We start from the raw sequence: 26,732 nt of genomic DNA, 5'->3' as shown, positions 1-26,732 counted from the left end.
TTTCTTGTGATTCATTTTCTCAAGTCATAGCAGAAAACATGGCAAAAGAAGTAATAAGTGACTACGGGTTCTGCAATATCATCACAATCTATTTACTGAACTTAAGATAATGAAATTGCAGGAGATATAGATCATTCCATCATGACATAAAGTTTCATGCCTATCACGAATATTGATATGGGACCTACCAATACATTTATAGACTTTTCTTTGGGAAACACCATGTCTTCTCTTTATCTTTTTACTTTTATCAGCACAAGTTTTTTTTAAATAAGAGCCTCCCCAGCCAAATTGGAGTCTCCTGCTGCAAAGGAAGGTAAGCAGACTTTTTGCTAGTGCACTTTCACAGCTGTTTGCTGACCAGAGAAGAATAAGGAAACCAAAGTTGCTGAGGTAACAGCACTGGTCTGAAGGGCTGTGTCTCTGCCATAGTTGCTTATACACCCATGTGTCCTCTCCTTCCCTGTGCCAGGCCCTGTTTGCCCCAGCCTCTCCAGCCTGTCTTCTCAGCACCTTATTTTGGTCCTAACGTCCATCCCCACCACCCGCTTGTCAGCTGGTCCCTGTTGTATCTCCTTTACTTGCCAGCGTCTCTTCTCTCTTCATGCTTCCAGGCTCATCTCCCCATGGGCCAGACAGCACAGGAGGGAGGCAGGTCCCAGGCCCCAGTGCTCTCCCCGGCGGGGCTGTGCTGTTCAGGCCTGCCGGCCCTGAGCTGGAATAAGCTCTTTCACTTAGTGGATCTGGCCTTGCGCAGCCCAGCCACAGGCAGCATGGGAAGGTACGTGCTCAGATCAAGTAGCATCCTGAGAGTGCTAAAAATTTGTCACTGCTCATTTCAAGTAGAGATTTCTTAGAGGCTCACAGGACTCAGATGGTATTTCATAGACATGGCACAAATGATAACCTTGGCTATCAGAATTCAAATCATCATCCCAAAGCCTGGAGAAACTGAAGCTTTTCAGGGAAGAGAACTTTTTTTCCTAGGCTGTCAAAATCTCATATGCATATCTATGAGTCTAAGGAAAGATCGAACCTTTTCTGTTAATATGAAAAAAATAGAGCCTGAAGCAGACACCTGTTACGGATAATTTCCAGCTAAACAGTTTAGGTTTGGTAGAGTCATCTTTAAAGTGTTAGCAAGTTGAGCATAGACAGCACTACCCATTCCTTCCTTCTAATTACACTGCACCCCTGTGTCCATATGCATCCATTCATATCCTGCAGTCATGCATCCAGTAAACTGATCCTCCTTTGGAAATGCAAGCCCTGATTCCTTTTCTAACCATAAATCTTGCTAACTGGAGATAAATGAGGAAAAAATTGGAGATCAACCATTCTGATACACGTCAGAGTAAACACAAACAGTATCTCTGCATTTCTGGCCTCTGATTACTGCATTGTCCACTATATAATTCACCTAACCTACTCTTTTCTAGGTCAGCTCTTAACAGATCAGTGAAGAACAACTAGCAACAAATGGAAGGGAATGTAAAAACATGATAGCTGCGGAAATATAAGAGAAGACTGTGTGAAGTGGTAGAAAATATAAAGAGTTTTCAGAGTGGCAATTAAATGACCAAATCAATCCACCTTCCTTTGGCTTTCTATTAACCCACCTAGGAGTCAGTCATGAAATTCAGATGTAAGAACAAGATGGGTTAGCACATTTGTTGTCGCATTATTTCACACTTTTCAAGAAATACCCTGTAGTTAGTATAGAACTTTTTACCAGACTAGAATTTTATCCCCTGTATCTTTTGCAAGGACCTCTCCCTACAGGAATGCCCTCTAGAGGACAAACCATTGTCCATTAATGGAGATCTTGAAAAGGATTCCCCCAGTCATTCAGTGGGAAGGGAAGGCCATTTGAACCAACTGCAAAATAAACTCCATTAATGATCCAACAGGTTTCCAGGAAAAAAAACAAAACCCAAAAAACATTTGATCGCATTTTACGGAGGGTCCATTATCACTCTGCGGTAATTCCGATTCACTTGAAACCTCTCTGCCAGGTGTCTCTGCCACACATGTCACTACCTCACAGGGACAGCTCACATGCAGAATTCACCATTTTCAATGACAACAGAGCAAAAGAACTCAGCCAAGGCTGCTGTTGTCCTCAGAAACAAAAACATCTAAGAAGAGACAGGCCTCTCTTCCCTGAGCCACCACCTTCCTCCCTCTGATGCCAAAGCAGCATTGTAGCGTGGTCCAGCATAACATTTTTTCCTGTTTTTTTTTTTCTTGTAGTCTACAAGACAGTCTAATAAAGGAAGGCCCACATGAAAGAAAAACCAATAGACTAAAATAATGAGTCTGGTTCAGAAACATTTTTACACATCATAGCCAGTTTGCTAGCCTTTGTGCAATACTCTAAGTTGTGATATATGATTTATTAATCTGTTTTTCTATTTGTTTGTATTTCATGTTACAAGGAAAATTTTAAAGACCTTACAGAACAGTAATTTACTTCCTAAAGCATTTTCAGGAGACTTAATAAGTGCTTGGTTTGTGCAGAAATACAAACACTGTGTCATTAAACAAACTGTTTCTGAAAGAGAAAATGCTGCAATCTCTTAGCCTGAAAACAGAGTCAAACACGCACATCTTAAAAAACTCCACTTGAACCAAGTCTCCTATTAGCCTGCGCTGAACTGCATGCAGAGTTATGCTAGCTGAAGGTCATTTGTAAGAGGCTTTGAAGGTTTGGAAATGTTCTGCATGTATAATATTTTACATGCGGCATCTATGAGACCCTTAAATATGTAACTCTTGGGGAGGCTTGGTGTAAGATCGCCCTCTGATGGCAAGCATTTCATATGACTAGTTCAGAAAAGAGCATTGCAGGACAAGCTGTGTGCACATTGCTGAGATGGAAGCAACATGTCAGAGCTGGTTTCTTATATCAAACAAGATGTAGACATCAGCAAATGCAAACTTGACCTTTCAGATTTCAGAGTGCAACAACAGTTCCAACTTAAATTCTCTGCCAAAATGACAAATGCATCATTTTCTCATTGTCTGCATATTTGTACTGGAGTTTTGCTACACTTCATTATTACACTGAGCAGAGTTTGGCACTGGGACTAGATTCTCTATCCCTCCTTTCATACACTGGGGTCTTGCAAAGCCTGGCCTCACTGAGGGGCTGTGAGATACGTCTCAATAGTCTCGTGTCTGTCAAGGTTTGAAAGAACCCCCCGGGCCGCTGTAATAGAATAGTGCAGTGCAGTGCAGTGTGATAAGGTCTTACCCTCTCTCACATACCAGTTCTCTTTTCCATTCCTGCCTTGCCCCCACTCAGATCAGGGATGGCTAATACAGAATGACTCTATTAGCTCTTCAGTAGGCAGGAGAAAAGAGTATAGCACAGTGCTGCTGAATCAGCATAAAAGAGATTGCAAATCCAAGCAGAACCTGTATCTTCCACTACCTGTTACACAGACGACATTGTCCTCAAGCATTCCCAAAACAACTTATAGAAGTTCCAAAACCACCAGCTTTTATCTCTGAGTTAGGATTTAATCCTTCAAACACTGAATACATCTCAGTATCTCACAGAAATACTAGCAGATACCTCACAGTTGTTTTTGTCACTTGCTGCATACAAAGCATGTTACACAGAGAACTGAACTATAGCTACATCTGCAACTTCAGGGAAGGAATATAAATAAACCTAATTTTTCATAAAAGACACCAAATACTGAATTGTTTGGGGACAAAATGTATTTCAAAACTAGCTTCAGGACACCATAATTAATGACTGAGATGGGAATTACTACAATCATTTCATACCATCATTTAACATAAAATAGCTGTGTTGAAAGTCTGAGCTGTGCTTGAGATGCTTGCCAAATTGTAGGCTTACACTTATAAAGAAGTTAAACTGGCCACTGCATTTATTGAGAAGAAATTCCTCGCACAAATACCTCTGAGAAGCTACTTTTTGACAGCATCCAGTCCATTAATGAAGGCATAAGGGATTTTCTCCTGAACTCATCCAACAAAGTCAGACAGTCTACTCAAAGGGCAATTTTTTGTACTTTTTCTATTTTTTGCTGTGAAGCGCTGTGGGCTGGTGACTACAGCAGGTAACTCGGAGTGAGAATTCCAGAATATTTCCATCTCTGTGCTACACTGTGTCTTGAGGAACATCACTTAACCACTTTGCCTGCATTCTCCCATCTGCAAAATGACCATGGTGATGCCCCCTTTCTGCACAGGACTTATAAGAATCCTTGTTCAGCAAACAATGTCTGATTGCTGTGCAAATAGGTGGATAAGGGTGGAAAAAGAAGTAGAGTTGATAACACTCAGAACAGCTGTACAGTGAGAGTGATTTCCTTTGCATTGTTACTATTATTATACTACTTTGCGGCTGGATGACATTTTGTGTGCGGCTGTACCCGGTAGGTGCTCTGGTTATAAACAGAGCATGTGCAGTTAGTGAGGGTGGCTTACCTTGCGTTGTCCCGTCTAGTCCCATGAGACACTTCATTGCCCTGATGATTTGCTCTGCTACGGGTGGACACATGGATGTGGCGTACACAGCACTGTGAGAATGAGTTCGTAAAAAGTCCACAAGGTCCTTACACAAGCAAAACAAAGTATGAATGAGCTTTGATGTGGTCAGAAAGCAGATCTCCCTTTTAACTACTGCTGGAGTGAGAACATGCAAAAGGAAAAAGATGTTTCACCATTTATTGGTTTACTTTCTTGGCTGCTACTGTTAGTTAATACATGGCTTGAAGAAACACCTGGCAGATGTAAATACTTTACAAAGTAAGTGGGGCAATTACAGCTGAAACAAAGTTCTCGAACAGATATTTACTTATATGATGAGACTTATTACAAAGGAGCCAAAATCATTTGAAGACCAATGAACAGCTGCATTTAAATTACTTCTCAGTTCCTCTTTTAGTGGGAATGAAACATAGCATACACTAAAACAGTATAGTTTCTCTGGTAGAGGACCTAACTTTAGGAAAAGCAACCTGATTGATATCTATCTTTGGATATTAACCAAATCTGACTATTAGTTTCTTAAAACTGTAACTTCCCATCAGTTTAGCGGGGATAGTCATGTTAGAGTTAGTAGAGCTGCTTGAGCATTTCCTTGTATAACTAAGAGCAAAATCTGTAGTCCTAGCAAAAGCACTGCTGTACTGTAGGCATATCCAAAGTGCCAGTTACTCTTCTGAACCCAGTGATACTGTAGGAAATTAGAGCTTAATTGAGTCTGTCAGTGTTATGACAGGTTATACCTCCTAGTGCAAAACGTCAGAGAGTAGAAGCTACCACACGAAAAGTTGAGTGCAAGTTAAGGTAATGAGGCCTGCTTGAAAATTGCCCTGGATAAAAAATATCACCAGAAGAAAAACAAAGATATTGGCACAAATTATTGCCAAGAAAAAGCTGTATAAAGCTATGCTGTAATTCCAATGCTAATGCTAAAGAATTATGAAACCCTATATAGGCTATGCACCGCTATGATGCAATTGTAATTTGAAGGGTTTAACCAAATAGCCCAGAAGGCTTCTGTACTCTTACTGACGCAGAAGAAACACGGTGCCACTGTGAGTTTTTGCTTGTATCAACTAATGTAGGTTCATTAAGTGTGTTGGGTGAGCTGACACCAAGGCCAGGAAGCCTGATGGAAAGCTTAGTGATATTCGCATGTACAGAAAGGCTGATCCACTTTCATTTATGAAAACTTCCAAGGATTAGATGAAGAATTACTTTAGATCATCTTTTACAGGTCTAGACTTCCTGTAATTTCTAGCTGTATTAGCCACATTGTCTTCTGGTAAAAGTTAAGCCTTCAGATACAGATTCAGGAAGTAAAGGAAACAAAATTGATTCTTGATGCGTTTTGCTAGTCTGTTTTGAGATCTCCAGGCGGAAAAAGTGAAAAGTCACTCAGTGAGAAAGATATGCTTTGTACTTTCTTATATCCCTTTTATTCTACTCAAGTGCTAACTTATTAATGTTATCCTGACAATATCTATATGGGCTGTCTAAACAGGCTTCCTACTCATCCAACAAACTACTTAAAAAAAGAAATATATTTGGTACTGTATGAATATGGTAAATTATCAGCAACCACTTGATATTTCAGTCAAACCACAAAAACTATGACATTTCACAATGGTGCTGATTATACTTTCTCTTTTTCTACACCTCCAGTTAAAACAAACTCAGCTCTACTTTTTGTTGACATCTATTGCTGACAAGAAGTCATTTTCCTAATGCATGCAGAGCAATTGAGGACACAGACTTTGCTGTTGCAAAAGGCCCTCAGTAAATCCTCTTTCTCCATCTTCCTAAAAAATGCAACTATGACAATCCACCACTGTTTAGGAATTTTATTATCAGTGGATGAAACTGTGGCTTTAATCTCTACACACTGTTTTTGCTCCACACACTGTTATTGCTCCACTCACTGTTTACAAATGTGAAATAAAGTAACACGCAGTCTGCATGCAAATTAATGTAGTGAAGTATATTTATCCAGCCACAAAGTGGCTAAACATTTCCAAGACAAACAACAATCATCAGGGTGGCACAGAAATACCCAACCCAAGCAAATTACATAACACAACATGAGACAAAAATAAGAAAATCTGACTGTTTTATGTGCATTTGGGATCCAGACAAAAATGGTACTATCTTTAGAATAGTGCTCCTATGAAGCAGTCTATATGAAAAGAGATTAAAATATCCCACACAAGATAAGAAGGTACTTTTCCTCCCCTTGATGTTAAGATGTTTGTGTTTACCTTTTTGCCAGCTATGTATCCTCCAGCTGCGCCAAAGCTCTTTGTGAACGTTCCCATTAATACATCGACATCGTCAGGATTCATCCCGAAGTACTCCACAACTCCCCGGCCTGTCGCTCCCACTGCACCGATGCTGTGAGCTTCATCCAAGTAGAGGTAGGCTTTGTATTTCTTTTTCAAGGAGACAATCTCAGGCAGGCGCACGATGGAGCCTTCCATGCTGGGGGCAAGAAGAGCCGTGGTCAAAAATGAGGAGTTCTACAGCCACCTTACTTCTTAAAATACTGACACAAAATTGAGGCATTATGGGCTACGCAGTGACTCAGACTCCATGAAAGACCTGCTGCAAACTCAATTTGCACTAGCAGTTCAAAGAAAAATTGCAAACCCCTCCCTTCGCAGGTGAATATAAAACAGTCAAGTAGTCTTAGAAGTCGAACAGTCAAAAAGAGTTAAAAAGTCCTTGAACATTTGTGAATTTTCAACATCCCAGAAAAGAGAAGGAAGGTACAAAGCGAGGGGGTGACCAGATTACCCAGACTAACATATTACAATTCACTATAAAACAAATATTGCAATGAATTATAAGGAGCTGCTATAATTCACAGCCTGGTCCTTGCTTATCTTGTGTATGTGACTGCAACAATATTTGGGGTAACAACTCTAGAGCAAACTACCCTGGTGCAGAGGCATTGTGGTATAACACATGTAGGAGATGGGTCATGATAAAATGCACAGAAGGTGCCATAACTTAAAGTAGCCCCAGTTCTCAGTGCAGACAAAATCAGTGATATGAAAAGGCATACTCTTGCTTTTTGTTGCTCCCCATACGCACTTTTCAGGAAATGCAGCCTGCTACTTAGCACTCCAAAGTAAAAAAGTCTCCATTTTTTTTTCTTTTTATCTTACAGTCACACAGGAGAAAGAAATATTCTGAATTTCTACTAATGGTGTATTGAGATTCCTAGAAAGAAGACAAGATGATAAACCTTTCATATTATTTCATTTCAGTAAGTTAGGTGGCACAGAGGACCTGTTCAGCAAAATGAAAGCCCTGGAGACAAATAAGAAAGGCACTCTAATCCCATAAAGATGAAGTATCAATAGTATTGCTGTGAAGACTATTATGTCTTGAAAACCTTTGTGAAATGAGTAAGGCTATACTTGGACATGCTCTGATGCACACAGTATTCATTTCATAATGAGTTAAACATGTTATTTTCCACTAGCTGTAGTGAACATGTCTTTAAATGCTAAATACTTCCTATCAAACACAAAGTGACTGTGCTCTGTGCCAGGAAAACCAATGTTTTGTGGCTCAGGCCTGCAGCTAAGGTGTATCTGATTGCAAATGCTGTGGGAGTTTCAGGTAAACAGAAATGTCAAGTTTGTTCCCAAATGGCATATACAAAAGAACAGTGCAATCAATACGACTTCTTGACAGCTTTTAGGCTCTGGACCAGCGGCTTTCACAGACTGTGCGATCGGCACTTTGTAGCTGCACTGTGCAGCCGAGATTTGGTATCACAAAAGGGGTAGGTGGTGCTTTTGGCACTTGGGAAATTTCTGACAATTTTAGTCCTTCTTCATCCTTCAGCCTCCTGAGCAAGCTTGGAAACAAGTGGAAATTCTGAGGAACGTGTTTGCCACCTGTCAATGGGCAAGTCTCCACAGTTTTGAAACAACAACATGAGGGATCGGCCTGTGTTGTTTGTACTGGGAGGTTCAGCAAGCCTGACTGCACATCCCCAGAGGCACGTTTTTGGCTGTCAGGTGCCTGCTGGTGAGTCTTGTCCCTCTGTTACGCCAGCCATAGAGGAGGGAGTTGAAGGGAGCATACACTGGCACCGCAGCCTCTCACAGCAAAGTCCCCTGCCTTAGCTGAAGTTGCCGACTAGGTGGGTTTGTGCTGTGAGCCCGAGGGCTGGGCTCTGCCTCTGGCTCCCCCTCCGCTGGGGACAAACCCCTGCAGCAGGCAAGGGGCACTCAGCAGCTGGGGAGAAGCAACTGCAATCAGCGCAGCTGTTTTCTTGATGAATACAAAGGCAGAACCCACAGTCCTCATGTAACCCAGAGTCGAAGCATTCGTCAGTGAAAAAGTATACCAAGCCACTGGGTGCGCTCTGGCCTGCAGGATCCTGCATGTGCTGGAGGACAGCTTTAGGCCACATCTGGACGGCTGGCAGGTCGGCTACGGAGTGGACAGCCAGCAGGGGCTGAGCATGCAAGGAGCACCTCTCCGGAGGACAGTAGCTCTGCCTGTGATCAGGTATGTCACTTTGCACCTTCCACTGTGCAATGTTAGGGCAGATCAGCCAGGCAGAGAAGGAGAATAATAGTTTTTCCACATTTACATGGACATCATTAGGTTTAATGGCTCATGGATTCAGGCAGGAGACACAGTATTTATCTTCAAGAAGACAGAGTAAAAATTGCGAACAGAGAGCTTGATTTGCTGTGTGTGTGTGGAATGGAAGTTAAGTCATTGCTGAAACCCAGAATACATAGAGCTGCTACATGATTATTGTGACGTTTAGATATTAAGAGGATTTAATGAAAATTTTTTCTTGCTACTATGAGTAGGAGATTTCTTTTTGAACTCTAAGCTGTTTAGCATAACAAGGCACTTGCATTCAGTTTCAGTGCTGACTTAGTGCTCTTGAAAGATGCTGCTTGACATAAATCTTATGATCATTGACAGAGATCCTAACATGGCCTTGAAGTGTCCATGAAATGGATACTGTGCTGCTGGTTTAGTGTACATTTTCTGTGCTGCCATTTGAACAGGCCTCAGTCCTCCAGAGGCAGAGATCAGTGCTGTTTCTATGCCTCGTCTCTTCTTAGTCTCTCTTCTGACCCTGGAAGATGGTTTGTGATATGAACACCTCCCTGTCTAGAGTCACTCCAAAATAAAGCTCACTTCACATATTGCCTTGGGTAGCCCAGATGGAAAGTTTACTGAATCCTTCAGTAAATATTGATATGGACTGAGTTTAAACCAGAGAACTACAAGTGAACTGTAATCTCTCTGCCTCAGTCTGGTTGTGTCACTTTTTAGTGACAACAATAAAGCTATTGATCTGTTTCCAGATCTGTTCAAGCACATAGGGCATGTCTAAAGAGCTGGATGCAGATAAACTTAAGCTGGCTCTGCCCAGGCCAGATATTCTTGGTACATGTTATTACATCCTGTCTTTTAGCAGAAGTTATTAGCTTGGTTGTAGGGATGTATGGCTTCTAGGTCACACCTGACCCTCATCTACCTTGTGCAGAGGGCAGACAGAAGAGCTTGCACCAGTCTGCACTCAGTTTGAATCCACTCTCAGATGTGGGCAGATACATTCAGAATTTTGAGATCACAGAATTTTGAGGCCTGATTCAATTCCTACAAAACCACTGAGATTCTTCCCAATGCAGATCATGAATTCTGGAGCCAGGTGCTATGAGAGACAGAAGGCATATACTTGTGCTGGTCACCTCACTTTGAATATAGGCTTGCTCTTGACAGGAGATGGACAGTGTTCACCCAGTTTATTCTGAAACTTCTCAGGAAAGCAGTTTTCTACAACCTGCTATGATACCACATACTATTTTCCACAGTTTCAGTCTTTATTCTCTCAGGAGAACTAATTTACCAATATTCAAACTATTGCCTTCCTCATAATTGCATCACTCAGCTTCTAAATATGCCCTAGAGTACCACGATCTTTTCAACATTTGAAAACCTATCTGTTCTCCTTTCAGGCTATTTTGTACTTAGGAAAATACCTCCTTCCCTCCTGACCTCTTACTACAAAAATATATGCATTATATTTTAATATTTACTTTGGGCATTATTTTCTTATGCAAACCTTGCACATTCAGACAATAGTCTCTATTTTGTGGTTTAGAGCAATAGTTAAAAATAAATCCTTCAACCCTGCCTCAAATACAACCCCATACACTGAAATGATAGAAGTGTTAATCTTTTATGCTGGCTCCTGGCCAAAGACATTAAATATTGTCCCATTCTTTTTCTGAAGTCCAGTCACCTAACCCCAGGAAATAAAAAATAGCCCCGATAAATTTCATATTGGCATTGAATCCTGAGGAACTTCTACTGTACACAAAAAGGCACTGGACAATATCCAACTGATCAGAGAGCTATTTTCTGAGTTGGAAGGAAATATATCTAAATCAAATTAAAAGCAGGGAAAAGCTGGATAAAAAAATCATATGTTTTGATCAGTTTCTGCTGCCCCTTAACTCCTGCCCTGGGCCTTGGCCTACCTGACTCCTGGTAAAAATGTGTGCAAGAAGCAGAAATCTACCAGTAACCATGTAAGAGCACACTAACTGATTAATTCTGAACTGAAAATGGTAGAAGCCAAAGAAAACATTAGCTAGAATTTAAATAACAGAAATATGATTTAACAAGTCAGTTTAATTTGTGCCCTGGACACTGCCAAAACTTGTTCATGCTTTTTGTGCTGAAGATTGATGGCTGGATGGTCTCTCTTAGTTTGGAATGAATATGGAATTTATTTGCTCCTAGGCTAGTTCAAACTGAGAGCCAGCTTTCACTAGTGGTTACATTTACTTCTGATTTTTTTTTTCTTTTTCAGATGTTAGATACATTAAAAAGCAAACAAACATATACTTCTTGCTAGGCTGGGCCCTTCCCAAGGCAATGGGCCAATTCTGCCTTCAGTTATAACCAAGTGAGATCTGTGGCTTAAGGTTTCAAAACACAAGTCTGATTTTTTGAACCACTTGTGTTGACTAACAGTGGCCCTTTTCAAATTTTGCTGGCTGTTAAGTCTGGACTTATGTGCAGTGTAAACATACCTCTAATGGAAAGAATAGACAAAATATTTTCCATATCATCAATCTTACCATGCTAAGACTATGGTCCCATATAACTTTTTTTTTTTTTTTTTTTTTAAGGCAAGCTTAACATTTCTTTTGCATCTCTGGTAAAAAGCATTTCTGAAAAAAATTGCCAAGCCAAACTTGCAGATCAAGATATTTTAACTTGGAGAGTGGTTTTGACCAAGTTATTTAAATTCTGTATTAACTGACACCAAAGCATAACTTCTCCCTAAGTCCTTATAAAAACAAGAAAACAAAAAAACCCAAACTGTTGTAAGAAGAATACATTAACAGCAGTCTACCTCCTCTTAAACCTTCTAGATGAATGTTAATTTACCATCCAGCAAATCTTCAAGAGAACTAACATTAGCCAATATGGGTGTTGGAAAGTCTTAGTCTATTTCAAAATTCATGGGCCAAGAAAGGAAAATATTAGGACGAGAGGAAAGAACACACACAAAAAAGTAAGAGTACTTCTAACAGGATTTCTAATATGCCTTCTCCAGCTTTTCTTTTGCCTATGGAATGTTATTAGCTACTTTTGGATTAGACTACACAGTCTGCAAATCTGTTCCCAGGAGTGGTGACTAAGGTTGTAAGGACAGATCAATTCTGTGCACCTCAAGTTGGTAGTGTCAACAGAGATGCAACCTAGTGGGGTGTGGTGGTATTCTCCCTCAAGTCAGAGCAGACTTGCTTTGCAACCAAACCACAGTCTTCAATTTCTGATCTGCTTAGGCTACGAAAGTAAACAGCAAACCAACCAACTTACCTACTGCTAGGGCTGGTCTCCAGTGAGATATTATTACAGAACTGAGCCTTGCTTTTCTTCTACTTTGTGCCTTTTTACAAGCACAGACACTCAAGTCATGAGTGGTCTTAATATTATTCATCTCTTATTGGGTGAGAGTGATATGAATGAGGTGGAACCAAAGAAATTCAGTACTTGATTCCCTGTCTCTTTGATGTTTCCTGGTAATCAATAGGAGGTGACATACTAAGGCTGAGGTTTTTTTAGGAAATATAAGATGATTAATTAAATTGTCAAATCCCATTGGAAAGCACTGACTTATGGAACTTTAGGTACCACTAATAATTCCTACCAGAAATAAAAAATCCTTTTTAGTGAGGTTCTCTGAGGTTTAGCATATTTTAATTTTGCTTTTCAACGGAAGGACCTGTGATTATTCTGTAACTTTTGAGAACAAAGTCTTGCTTGCAAGCCAAATGCAAAACAAAAGGAAAACAACCCTCCTTGCCATTTCTACCTCTGGAGATAAAGTTGCAAATGTCACAACTATCTGACAGTAAGTTTGTCCCACTACTTCACCTGATCTATACCTCTGTGTCACCAGTTTACCTTCTCTCTTTCTAGTGGTCGATATCCAGACCAAAGGATTTAAAACTGAACAAAGCTCAGCAGCCACAGAATTTTCTACAGGCCATGTGACATGACAGAAGTTTTTGTCAGTAAAATGTTGGTGGTCCACTTCATTTCTGCATGATCAAAGTCCTTAAATCTGAGTTTTCTTTTAGTTGTGCCAAGCTATGTTTATTTGAAATTTTTTCCTGTTTATTCTGGTTGAAAGGAGAAGTTCAAACTTCTTTGGATCTGCTGCTGAACTGTTTCACCTCTGAGTGACAGGTGGTTAGATAAGGCTGATTTGTCCTCTTTGCACCAGATGACAAACTTTAGGTAAAAAGAGAGTGCTGATGACTATGAAGTTGTGACAACACGGGATTGTAAAAGATTCATTATGAAAAAAGCTAATCAGCTCAACCGCACTAGCAATCCTCAAGAAAATGGCATAAAATACTGCCATCCAGACTGTTTGTATTTCAGCAACACATGAAATTGTACATGTGTATAGTGTTAAATGCTGCTTTCATAAACCACTTCACACTCTGTAAATGAGTGGTACCCTTCTGTCTGGTGCAAATGTTGCTACTGCTAAACTTATCCTTCTCCCACTCCACCTCTCTCTTGTCACTCCGCTGTAGCCTTGCCTAGGTCTGTACAATAGTTTCTCCTACTTTCTAGATCCCTGCTTCTTCAGTCCTTGCCTCCCTCTTATGATCGCTAACATTCCCTGCTCCATGAGCTCCTGGGACCAACTCCTTGCCCACCTGCCCCAGTTCCAGATGACTAGAATACTTTGTAATTACATGATATTATTAATACCAATAATATTTGACAGATCCTTGAAGATGCCTCTGTCATTCACATTCCTCCAGGGATGGGGGCTACATGAAATACCTGTTAGACCGTGAGTCCATTAGATCCAGCACTAATTATTGGAAAGGTGCTGGTGTCACTTGGCCTGAGTTTAGCTTGAGGTTTTAGTTTCCACTAGCTGGGTAAGAACTGGACATGCAGAGCTTACCTATTAGGAATAGCATAGCTGTCTTTTGATCTGCCAGTGCATAACAAACTTCTGAACTTACTTACTCACTTTGCGAAACTCCTCAATCCTTCTTGCTCCACGAATTTCATCACATCTCTGGCGACATACATGAACTGACGATCTGTCTTACTTTCATAGTACATTCCCCATTCCAAAGGAAAGTGATTTGCTAATCAACATTCAGAACAACAAACAGGATCTAACTGGAGCAAGTTATGCTAGTGCTCAGACTGACCTAATGAAAATCAATGCATTTATAAGATCACTGAGGATGCTATTGTTACCTCCACCGTCATTAAGTTTTCCTTTTGATTCCTAAGTTATTGATAGCTTCACTCAATATATCATTCTGTCCTCAAAAATGATAAAGAATACTCACGTTTCTAAAACAAAAACATACCTGTAAATGCCCTCCACAAGGATGATAATTTTTCTCCAAGCTCTGCGGCTTCGAGGCTGCCCATATATTATTGCATCCTTCAGTAAACTCTCAAGACTCTGCATGTCTTTATTTAAAAATAAGGAAAAGGAGAAAGCAAAAGATTAACATAAAGACTTTTCCAAGGAACTTTCAATTTTCTTCTGGGTGCTATTTTTTTGTATACAGAAAAAGACAACATTAAAAAAATGTATCACAAAGATAAACTTCCTTTGTTAGCAGGCAAGACCCAATAATTGATTTAATTTACTTGAATGCAATCTAGTGACAAGAACAGTTAAAAAAAGCTTTCAATTATGCACCTTATCCAGGAAAGAAAATTCAATTTCTAGAAATTCTTGGCTTACATTTTTATTTAAAGGCAAAATGGAACTCCTTCTGTTAACTACAGAGGTTAATTGTCAGCTGTTGCTGATATGCATAATGTCTCAAGGCTTTTTGAACAGTGAGTTTTTAGTCACTTTCCAGCATCACCAAAGGCTCATAAATAAAATGGACTGCTTCAGCAAAGGTTTGGATCAGGATGCAGAAGCACGTCTGGATAGCAGCAAGAGAAATCTTGTTCTTCTGAAGAAGGAAAGAGAGTGATAGAATGCTAATGAGAGAGGGAGACACAAGTGGGTACACGTACATGGCATGGATACCCTAATTCGGTGCCAAAATGCCTGGCACTGGCATGACTTCAATATAAGAAGGCCTGGAGCAATGTTAGAAATGTAGCTGCTTTCTCAAGAGCTGAGTGTGGATAATCCCATCAGACACTTTAAGGAAAGCCACTGAAGTTTTGAAAAACATAAAAGAAGGAAAAAACCCAGAGAAATATAGAAATAAGGGTCAGATCAAAATGTGGCTCTCACTGTGGAGTTGAAATCTAACCAGCATATTGGTTTCTGAGTGTAATTCTGGTACTTTTCAGGAATCTGGATAGACATTTCAAAATGTTTTCAAAGAAAGTCTTACAGAGATTTCCAATACTCCCAGTATTACTAGAGAACAGATCAAATTGTGGGCTGGGAAAAATTAATGTCATTTTTTTCATTATATAACCTCACCTTTTCAGCAAGATATCTTAATGCAATTATTGTAACCTTCCAAAATAGTACAATGCTAATCTTTAAAATAGAACTCTTCCAGTTAAGAAAATACATCTTACCTATATTAATGTTGACCTACAGTTCAGTTTCCACCCGACTTTCTCAATTGACTGACTTTGCTCAATACTGCCATTTACTAATCTCAATGAAAGATAAATTTCTCAGAAACACCTGTGCCATTCTGTACCTTATAGTGTAATCTCCTGACCTAGCAAAACCTCTCTATAACTTACAAAGCACAACACATGCACCATAATTTGCGGCTTAATTCAACTGCACAATCATTGGTGCAGCTGGATGAGGTCCGAGATAGAAGTATGAAAAATGCAATGCACACAGCACAGTTTCCACTAGATGGCAGTCAAGGAAATAAAAGTTCCCCAGTGCTTTAAAAGGCATTTATACATCAGCTGACAGTTTGCAGCACTTGCATATTTCATAATAGAGAGCTGCTCACCTTCCCTTTTGTTTCCAATAGATAATACTCAGAAATCATTTACAGTTCTGAGAATTAAAGGACTCCATAGGATGACAGAAAGCTCACGCGTTACAAAAATGGGGGAAGATTTTCAGGCACGCAAAGTGGAATTTAGGCTTTCTCTTTTCTCCACTGAATTTAACTGGGTCTTGGTCACCTATATCTTGTTGGGACTTTTGAAACTCTCCTCTGAAGCATACAGGGTCTTTCAAGTCAGTGCTCTGTCTATACGTCAGTCCTGACTGATGCTAGACTTCGGGAAATCCAGTTTGCCCAAACCTCAGAGCTGAAATCATGGCTTGAACGTTCAATTGTTCTAACATACATCCACATGGAAAGAAAGGAAAGGAAAGAGGGGAGGACAAAGAGGAGGATGAGATGTATAAACTTTGTTTTAAAGAGCTAATTTGGAAAATACATGGATGTGAATAGCTCCTCTGTCCAAACTAGTGTGGAATGAGAGACTGCAGACAGGGAAGAACCTCTCTGCAGCATGAGCTTGCCTAACTTTACGCATCACATAGTCCTGCTGGAGTCCTGGCTAAGGATGTGTGTTTGCAGAACCAGGGCTATCTCACTTTGCTTTCGATATCTCATTCTGAAAAACGTGTGTATCTGTCCCTTTCTTAATCCTGTAACAGCCAACACATACTTTGTTAAGGGGCAGAGAAATTTTACTGCCCCTTTTACTCTGTGCTTGTAGTGTCTCATTTGGAAAGGGGAAATTGGAAGGAGAAGAAAATCTATTACCTTTAATCTTCTTAAAGAAGACTTCTCCTGTTACTCAGGCAAAATAAAGATGCAGTGCTCTCTATGTGCATGTGCTTGGACTTTCCAGACAGCAGGCTATATTGAATGCCAAGAAATAAAGAAAACAGTACCTCCCCAGCTAACCTTCTAATATCAAATTATTTGCCTATTAAATATAGTTAGACTGTAAAATACTGTGGTAGGGATGGGTTGCACAAGTCCATCTTGAATAACCAGTTATGGGGAAAATAACTGTGCTCTCTCGTTTGACCATGACTAGCCTGGGATCCTCAGTGGTAGAGTCTAACAGCCGTTCACTGGGCCCAGGAGGTGGTGGTAGGAATTTCACTTCATTAATTAGCCAAAGCACAACCGAATCTAACCTTGCCTCAGTTTCCACCTGCTACCTGTGGCATATTGTCTACATATGAACAATAAGGTTTCTGAAGCAGTAACTGTGGGTTGCTTGGGTTTTTCAGAATTCAATACAGCGAGGATATACAAAATCCTCATTTGGGATCCTTCAGAGTTACTACAACAGAAACAGTAACAACAACAACTCCTGCCACTGGTTCTTGAGGCAAGTCTGGACCTGGGCAGGTGGCAGTGTGTTGTGTTGCCTCCAGGGCAGGTGAAGCCCAGGCTCCTGCAGGGTGCCCCTGCCCTCTCCCAGGCATGCTCTGCGCCTCCTCCTGGGACACACTGTCTCCACCCCTTATCCACTCATCCCTATATTACAGTGCTGGAGATGTCATCACCGTTCCTCTGTGTGGGCTGAAAACCTCCTGCATGATGTCAGCCGAATCCTTTGTAATTAAAATAAAAAGGCCCCTACTATCCTTAGCACGTTCTCCTTTCCTTCCCCTTGTGTTCGCCGCTCTTGCTTTCAGTTTCTCCCACTTCACGCTCTCGTACAAGTTCACACACAGTCTGTGGCTGGAATGAGCCACTATTTTTAAACACATCTTGAAAATCCTGCCCTCCTTCCCCCATGTTTTCCTGCCATTTCAAGAACTGGGAAACTACAGTCATTTTTAGCATTAGACTAGCAAGTGAATGTCTGATAATCACAACACCTCCCTAATTAGCCTTGGCTATTGCAAAGGGGAAGGGGAGAAATGCTGTATTCCCGTGTGGGCCCGTTGCCTGCCCCTTCTCAGCCTCCCATGCAAAGAGCTCCCTTGCGCTGCAGTGCATCTTCTGCAGCGTCCGGCCCCTCCTCTCTCACTGTAGCTTTCCCAGGCTCTGTCCTTGCTGGGGTGACTTGAGTGCCTCCCTCCGATGCTATCCTTCCTTGCAGATCTCTAAAGCAACAGCAAAGAGAAACCACCGCAAGGCTTTTTTGTTGGACTAAACAGTACCTATAGGATTTTAAATAGCAGTTTTCATTCTAGTAGAAACTAGTCTTTGAAAAGTCCCTGACTGTTGGCACAGCTCTGAACAGCAAGAGAGTACTTGGAGTTGTTTCTCTGAAATCACGGCATTGATTATCTTTCTTTGGAATGGGGCAGGGGGTGCTTACTCCAGCCACAGTAACAGGCTTAGGCTTCCCTCTCTGCCCCCCAGTAAATACTGAGCCCTGTGAAAGTGAAGAGCCCTCAATTCAAGACAACTTCCTACTCACACTTAGCAAGTCAAACGGCTTTTTCAAATCAGAGAGGTCAAATGCAGACACAGCATGCTAGGAGCAGGATATACCAGTCTTCTCCCTGCATCAGCGTCTGTATGCGTCACAGGAAAATACATGCCAAACTGGATTAAACTGTGGTCCATCTATCTAGTGCAGTGATCTTGTCTCTGATAGTGGCCAGAGGCTTCAAAGAAGAAAAAACCTTAGTGGGTAATGTGCCTTTCACCGCGCTCTGTAATAGCTAGTACAGTGCCCTCCCTTCTTAAATTCAAGGGCCACTTAAACCTCTGGGGGGAAAAAGAAAAAAAAAAAAAAAAAAAAAAAAAGGAACAACCTTGTACTAAGTTACTGCAAAAGCTCATTTGCAACCAAAGAAAAGTTTGGCTAATTTTCACTTGTTCATTTACTCCTTTTGTTTTTCCCCATTTTATCTGTTTGCTTGCTTACAGCCATGCAAATGCAGTTTTCCACTTTTCTTTTCTTTCTTTCTTTTTTTTTTTCTGGAGTATATATTTGCACTGAAATCTGATGACCTTCTACTGGCCTAAAATTTCTTTCAGTGTTAACTACAACAGCTCCAGATAGCTGTGTTTTCTCTTTCTATATGTGTGTCCTCATGGCACACGCATATGAACTCCAAAGCAATAATTTGGCTGAGCAGATTGAGAAATGCCAGAGTTGGATTAACATAAATTCACATCTGTTGTCCATGCAGGAGAATATATTTTGTTCGGAAACCTGAACAGCTCACACCTGCCTGACACAGATCTGTCATCAATCAGCTGATTTGTGAGAACACCCCAAAATCCCTTACTGTCTTTCACAACGCTCTGACAAGGTGCATAAGGAGGAGTTAGGTATGTATTACACTGATCCCCAATTTTTAAATGTGGATTCAAGCACCAGATTAGAGACCAGATTTTCATCTAACCGAGGTGCTTGGTTGTGCTTTGCAATTGCCTGTCTTCTTCATACTATCACGTACTCTGCATGTTGAAATGCCCTTGCAATGAAGAGAACTGGAATTTTTTTTTTACCACACAGCCTGATTTCTGTGAATATCCATGACATTCTCACAAACTGCTTATGCAATTACAAATCTAAACCTGAAAATGCGACTGCAATTTACTTGTTTGAGCTTACATAGGAAAAATGCAGTAGAACTAGGATGAATAAACAAATCTCAAGCCTTGACAGCATCCTCTTATACGGGCTAAAATGAACAGCATTCACCTGGATGTAGTTAGAAGCACATCTGTCCACTGAATGAACAGATAGGCTCTCATCCAACACCAGTACAAGACCCAGAACTGCTGTGAGAGAAAACCCCTGATAAAATCACAGGCTGATTAATGGATAGCTATTTGGTTTTACTTTTCATGTTTTATTAAAAGGTTAAAGGGATTTTGGATAATATTTAACCAAGAAGAAGGTCAGAGGTTCTGAAAAAGTGCTTTAAAGTATGTGACATTAGCAAAAGATTGTCTTAAACATAAAATGGGATGGGTGATAAGTCAGTCTCTTCCTGGGCTACAATATTCACTGTTCAAATTCCCACTGCTGCAGGTAATAAAGGCAGCAGAGACTGTATCCCCAATATACTTGAAAGGGCCTGAGACCCCTTGTGGGTCACTTGAGGAGGGTGGGAGATGCTCTCTGGAGTCCAGACCTGGTGGGTAACACCAGACACCTGGCACAATCTAGCAAAATGCTGTGCCACTACTGCCACTGTGGTGGGGAGAAGTTTTAGTCTCCCTTCCTCTTGCTACCCCCCACCAACTGTTGGGCCATGTTGCTATCACCATCACATTTCAAGTGCAGAAGTGCAGATCCTTCCTCACTCCCTCAAAAATCACTGCACAGGAAATGGCAACTGGAATGGTGCCCACACCATAGCAGGGGAGAAGACAGGCAGACGTTTTATGGGCAAGTCAGAACTGTTCTAGCCCACTAAAAATAGTAGCGCATAAATTTAGGACTGATTCATATTTTCACCAAGCAATTTTACTTAGGTCCACACTCATGCTTGGGGTTTTGAAAACAGGCCTGAGTCAATCTACTACTGCAGGAACCACAATCTGTAATCCCTATTTATGAACCTGACAAATTCCATCTTAAATCTAGTCAGATTTAAAGCTCTTACCACTGGGTTAAGAAATCTTGCAGACTGTTCTAAAGACAGAATTACTTGAGCCCCCAAGGAGCAGGCAGAAGGGCCCAGCAGCAGAATGCTCAGTGCTGGTAAGAAATAAAAGAAAAAGAAACTGCATGCAAGAATGCTTATTTTTAAGCCATGAGCTTCCTAGTCACATGGCAGGTGACTGCAAGATCTCCTCTGTACCTCAGCTCATTTCACTGGCAACAAGCTAAATGACATTCAGTGAGACTGAAAAAGGCTGGGTGATGTGCAAGAGAAAGATTTTAGAAGACCACGTTTCACTTCTTGCAGTGCAAATATCAGGAAGATGGTATAGGGCAGATTTCAGTCATTACAATGACTATCTTCAGGAAACAGAAAAGCTGTGATTCACAAACGGGCCTCACTTGGCTACTTGGCTTTTTCTGAGTGCTGTGCCACCAGCTGTTAGCTGAAACTAGGCCAGGTATGTTTACATGTGCTTCAGCTATAGACCATGTGTATTCTTGGAGAGGTACATTTCACTTCACCTACAATGAAAGATCATGGTGCAAATCAGGACTGACTCTACAAGCAGGCAACCTACAGATTTTAATTGTGATCCCTTTCAAAAAAGAAAATATTGCCTTAACTGCATTTAAGTGGGTGCTCAAGACTACACCCACACAGCAGAGTGGGGGTCACTGGAACAGAAAATGTCCCTTAGAGGTTTAACACCCTGTGGCCTACTGGGGCTACCCTGGCAGGGTGAAGACTAGCAACACTACTAAGGAGAACCCACAGGAAGGGAATGCTCCATTCAGTAGTTTTTGGTTATAGGACTGAACTGGAGGATTTTCCTAAATTTCTCTCACATGGGTGACCTGTGGGTGTGTCTGTGTGCTTCTCTCAACCCCAGCCTGTAAATTCCAGTCTCCTGTTTACGAGAAAAGGTTTGTTCACCAGCAGTCAGGTACATTCCTATATCTGAATAAAATGGACTCACAGGTCCTCAGCTCCTTTTTGCTCTATCATTCACCTTAAGGCTTGAAAACCTTCTCATGCAACTTAATTGTGTTTCTCAGAAAGAAGAAACATCTAAATACCTGTTATTTTACTTGGGAGAAGCATAGATGTCTAACAATTTTGTCAATTTTAGGAAAACTATTCAGATTTTTCTGTGAAAAGTGTAATAACTAGGACAGCCACCCATTTATTAAAAATAAATTCCCTTAACTTTTGTAAGAATAAGAATATTATACATCACTAAGGTGATTCATAATAGGGATTATTTACTAATGAAATAAGTATAATTATTTACTTTTCCATTATGACAAATAGATCCAATATTACAGATTATATGCTTTGAAATAAAATAAAATAATTTTACATTCTTACAGAATTAGTTACAGAAAACACTTTGAAGGATGGATAGGCAGCAGTAATAGTTTTAAAATGGCAAATTTTCCTCTCTTGTTCTATGATAAAATTTTCACAGAAAAGTTTCCCTATAATTTTTTCTGAAAATAATTTTTCCATTTGAGGGAAAAAAAAGGGAGGTGAGAGAGATTTACAATGTCAAACTTGTTAGGAAAGAGGCTAGGCCTCCTTTCCTAAGAGGTCTAGAACACCCTGTGCATTTTTTTGAATATTCAGGAAGCAGTTGGTTCAGAAAATATCTCATTGCTTCACTAAATCATTACATAATTATTCTTCCTCATTTTGATAACCATTTATAGTAACTTCAACAAACATTATTCACACCTCACCCTTCTCTCAGTGCACCTTCTATACATAAGTAACCAAGGAAGTCACAGCCAAACATTCTAGGCAGTTTTATCAAGGGTATTACACTGCATTTCAAAAGAGGATGATGTAAGCAACAAGGAGCATGGAACGAACCTGGTTTCTCAAACTGCATTCTGATAGCAAAAAAGTTAACTCCAAAATCTGCTGGCCAATTTGAATTTATTTTTTGAGTATACTACCCAGACAGCATGTCTGAGTCACGAGTGGCAGTAACGCCTGGCATCTCTTCTACAGTGTTTTGTATAGGGCAATACTGGGTCAAAGAGTATGTGTGTAACTTGGCACAGCTCCCAAGGAGATGAGCCAACTCATGCCAGCAGACAGCTTGGCTCCATATTTATATGTAAGAATAAATTGCATATTAAGCCCTAATCCGTCTGGGAACAGGACTTGGTTTTACTCATTGTTTCCTTTCTTTGCACCTTTCTGGAGAATTGTTCCAACCACTCATCAAAATGCCCTAACCAAGCCTTTGACACAGTAATGCTCTGACTGGAGGTAGGGGCCATGCTCTGTAAAGGATCATTGATTTAATTTTATGAAATGACACGCGTTGATTCCCTCTTCTTGGAAGTGAGGTGGTATTGCCAGAATGCAGAAGAGGGTTTCAGAAAGTAAGACAGTACACATTACTACCTGATGCTGAAATTAGTGCTTATTAAAGATTTTGCAGTGGCAACTCCAGGTGCGAAGTTTTCTGTACCTCCACAGGGACAATACAACATAAGGAACCTTCCCTTTGCATCAAGCAGTATAACATAGATAATAACTTACTTCCCCTGTTCGTAAGCATGACCAGCACTAACAGAATCTGACATTTTGGGCACGTGTGTGTGCCTGTATATGTGCTATATCTCCACACATTAGCAAGGAGGATAATCTGGTAGCAACATAGCTCCAAACTAGCAAAGCAAACAAGCACCTGCCTAATTGGAAAGAGAAGAATCCTCTTAACACAAGTTGGTAGTTTAGGTCATGTGTCCTTAATTTTTTGCTATATAGTCTTGTATTACACTATTCTCAGATCCTTAGAGAAGAATGCTGTCTGCTTGGTTTTGGGTGAAACAGTGTGCATCCTACAAAGGCAGTGATGCTGGATAACCATAACCACTGCTATCCTTTCCCAACATACAACCTATTTTCTCCAAAGCAAACAGCACATAAATGTATTTCCATACATGTGATTTTGAGAGCTTCAAAACAACAATTTCTCTTTGCTGATGGCAGGTGACAACTGTACCTGAAATGGATTACATAACTTGGCTGTGCTTGCAGATTTGGACTAGGCCTATCTGAAGGACTTTCTGGTTGTCTTCCACAAGTGCTACAGTGTGGCACCCTCTGAGGTCTGCTTCAAGTGAGCCAAGGTCATGCTCTGTAGTGCCAGTCATGCTACACTTCAGGGGGTCATTAGCAGTGAAGTGCCTTGGATGAAAGATGGTCCATTAACTGTGAATGGTCAATGAAGAACATACAAAAAATCTTACTGGTCAGACCAAGGTCCATGAGGCCCAGTATTCTGCCTCTGATGGTGGCAATAGGAGATCTATTTAGCATGCTATTTTGCCTAGCCACTTCCTATGGTCTGTTCCTCTCAAACTTCACAATTATCCTCAACTGTCATTCTAGAGATGTTAGAAGGCACATCCTTGATTATTTCTTTCAATATCCACTTATGAACTTGTCTGCCCCTGAATTTATCTGATCTCTTTTGAACCTACTTGTCTGACTCCACAACCTTCTGTAGCAGCAGCTTTCAGAAGTTCCCTACCTGCTGTATGAAGAAATACATTTTTAAAATCTGCTTAAAATGACCTTCTACAGGCTTCACTAAGCACTTCCTAGTTCTACTACTTGTCATTAGACAAGGAAATTGTGGTGATATGTAACTCATGGGTGTGATTAAAGAAATACTTACAGGAACTTCCTAGCCATGGAACTACCATACAGAGAAGCTCACAGTGGGCTGAGAAAAAGAGCATAAATGTGTGAAGCTTCTTTGTATGAAGTGCTCTGTAAGTGCAACTCATATATATATATATATATATATATATATATATAAAGATAAATATAGAAGTATCAGAGTATATATATATATTATGTATACATTATGTGTATATGTGTATATATGTATATATATATTTATGTATATAATTGTGTGTGTGTGTGTATATTTTTTACATATATATACACATACACATAATTCAACGCCTACAAATTTGTGATGACAAAAGCTAACACTCAAATTCCATACAATATTTCCATATGTTTCCACAGTTTCATTGTGAAAATTAGTTAAAGTAGTGTCTCAGAAATGGCAGAGAAGACTGACTTTGGCAAATCAGATCTCTAATCTAGAAAACTGAGTTTTTCTATAGTAACCTTAATGGGCTTCCACTAATGTTTGCTGAGGTACTTAAAAGGATTGCCTAAGTTTTCCAATGCTAGATTGGTGCTTGCTGGATTAGGTCACTATTATTTTTAGGTTCATGCAATATTTACACAGACCATCAGTTTTTATTTAGCATAAGCCCAAGCAGAGACTGATTAGGTATCAGCTTCTTGGGAATGGAATGAAATATTGGCAGATGGTTAGAGTTTGCATTCCTTAAAGTGAGTATCACAGCCCAAAGCAATGTCTTCTCTGCTTCCCTAGGAGTTGAGAGTAATACATTCCTCAAAGTGGAATGGTCTTTGAAACACTGTGGGAAACAGTGCAAGCCAGCTGGGCTGCACACAGTGCTAAATGGGTGGAGAGACTGAGAACATTTGGATTTGGGTAGTGAGAGGCCATCCTGCAAGGTGTAATGCAAACCTAAGTTTAAGTGGGATAAGGCACTGAACAATCTAAGGAATTGTTGAGAGAACACTGGTATAGAAGCCATGCCCAGCCTATCTAGATTGTGAAAATGGACCAAGTTTGCATATGTTATGGGCCAATCTATGAACAATTACTTTTGTAAAAATGTTCTGGTTCACATGATCCTTAATTCTTGAGTGATCTTCAGAAATTGCTTCTTGTCCAGTTATGAATAGATATGAATTATAATAATGTTTTCTATTAATTACATTTATAGTATACCTTTCATTCCAAGGGATCCTTAGGCCTTTTATAACACATACCTAATTCATTTTTGCTCACCTCAGGGCTGAGCACAACACTTAGAAAGCAGGGATTGTATTAGCTATTAGCAAAGGTGATCAGACCTCTTCTCTCATTCCTTACCACTTATCCAGCTTCTTAACCTCTGCTGCATTCACTGCCTATCCCTCCTGCAATCACTGCCTGGTGGCAGTAGTGGGGATGAAAATGGCAAGTGCAATGGGGAATAAAGGCAAGAAAAAGGGCAAACAAGCTCTAATCATCAAAGCCAGTCATAATGTCTCTGACTGTGACCACAGCAACATTAACTAAATAAAAGTTAAAAAGCATGAGCATTTAAGGGATAATTACGTGGTTTACAAAGTTAATGTGTGGTATTAACATGATTTCTACACTAAAATGATACTTTGAAGAGTATTTGCGATGATGCTGTTATTATTACCATCTGCATATTTGGTAAAACCCCTAGGAGTTCAGGGTAGCAATTTCAAAGGGATGCCACATGTGTGTAACTGTGGTAGCATTGAACCTGCTAGAAACAGAGGCAGGAAGTGTGGAGCATTTCTGATAAATCACAGTTTGTGTATGTTATTCTAAGTATGTTTGTATGTATTTTGGTTAAAGTGACAAAAAAACCAAAACCTTTTCAGCAGCACACAATCATTCAGCATGTCAAAAAGACAGCAACAAGGTGTAGACCCCAGGTTTTGAAAATTAAGGTCCAACCTGATGACCCAGATCATGCACAAGAGTAATTATCTTACATAGCTAATTGTTTCCCCTTAGAAATCACTTGTAATATGAACAGTTAAATCCTTCTGCCTGGATAAAAGCATTATCTGGGAACTGACAGCAAAGCATGCATTGCAGAGAAGCACTCTTGCCTTGGAGGTACAAACATCTCTGTCACTAAATATTTCCAACTTCAATACTTACTATTATGCTTGAAGATTCTAATAGTAGCACCTGAAAGCCTTGCACCAAGAACGAGAGAAGCGTGGTTCAACTCATCACTTAAAATGAGGCAGCCCTGTGGAGAAGGAGTACAGTAAGGATCTGCATGAGTTGTGAGGCTGTCCACAAGTCTGCATGTGCGTGTGCACAGACATTGTACCAATTAAGCTGTAAGTTTTAAAGGTGAATTAGAATTTCTGCCACCTCTCTGGGGATGCCAGAACTCTACGGCGAGGGCAGACAAACTGTGGTATTGGATTCCCAGAAATTCCTGGGAGGTGTGAGGGGACCAAATATTTCCTACAACTAGGAAATTTCTGT

General features: G+C 40.4%; 1 protein-coding gene across 1 annotated transcript in view; it reads right to left on the bottom strand.

Moving 5' to 3' along the window:
- SPTLC3 (serine palmitoyltransferase long chain base subunit 3) overlaps positions 1 to 26,732 on the bottom strand; it is a 55,919-nt gene that overhangs the window by 14,410 nt on the left and 14,777 nt on the right. The window contains exons 5-8 of the mRNA XM_026064175.1: positions 26,394 to 26,487; positions 14,439 to 14,544; positions 6,783 to 7,002; positions 4,465 to 4,591 (exon numbers count right to left, since the gene is read on the bottom strand). Coding sequence (XP_025919960.1) covers positions 4,465 to 4,591; positions 6,783 to 7,002; positions 14,439 to 14,544; positions 26,394 to 26,487 — 547 coding nt within the window. The remainder of the gene's footprint in view (positions 1 to 4,464; positions 4,592 to 6,782; positions 7,003 to 14,438; positions 14,545 to 26,393; positions 26,488 to 26,732) is intronic.

Source organism: Apteryx rowi, unplaced genomic scaffold (assembly GCF_003343035.1).
Source record: "Apteryx rowi isolate R43461 unplaced genomic scaffold, aptRow1 scaffold_21, whole genome shotgun sequence".
NCBI classification, from domain to species: Eukaryota; Metazoa; Chordata; class Aves; order Apterygiformes; family Apterygidae; genus Apteryx; species Apteryx rowi.
The sequence above is the reverse complement of the archived record's forward strand: the minus strand, read 5'-3'. Positions and strand labels throughout refer to the sequence as shown.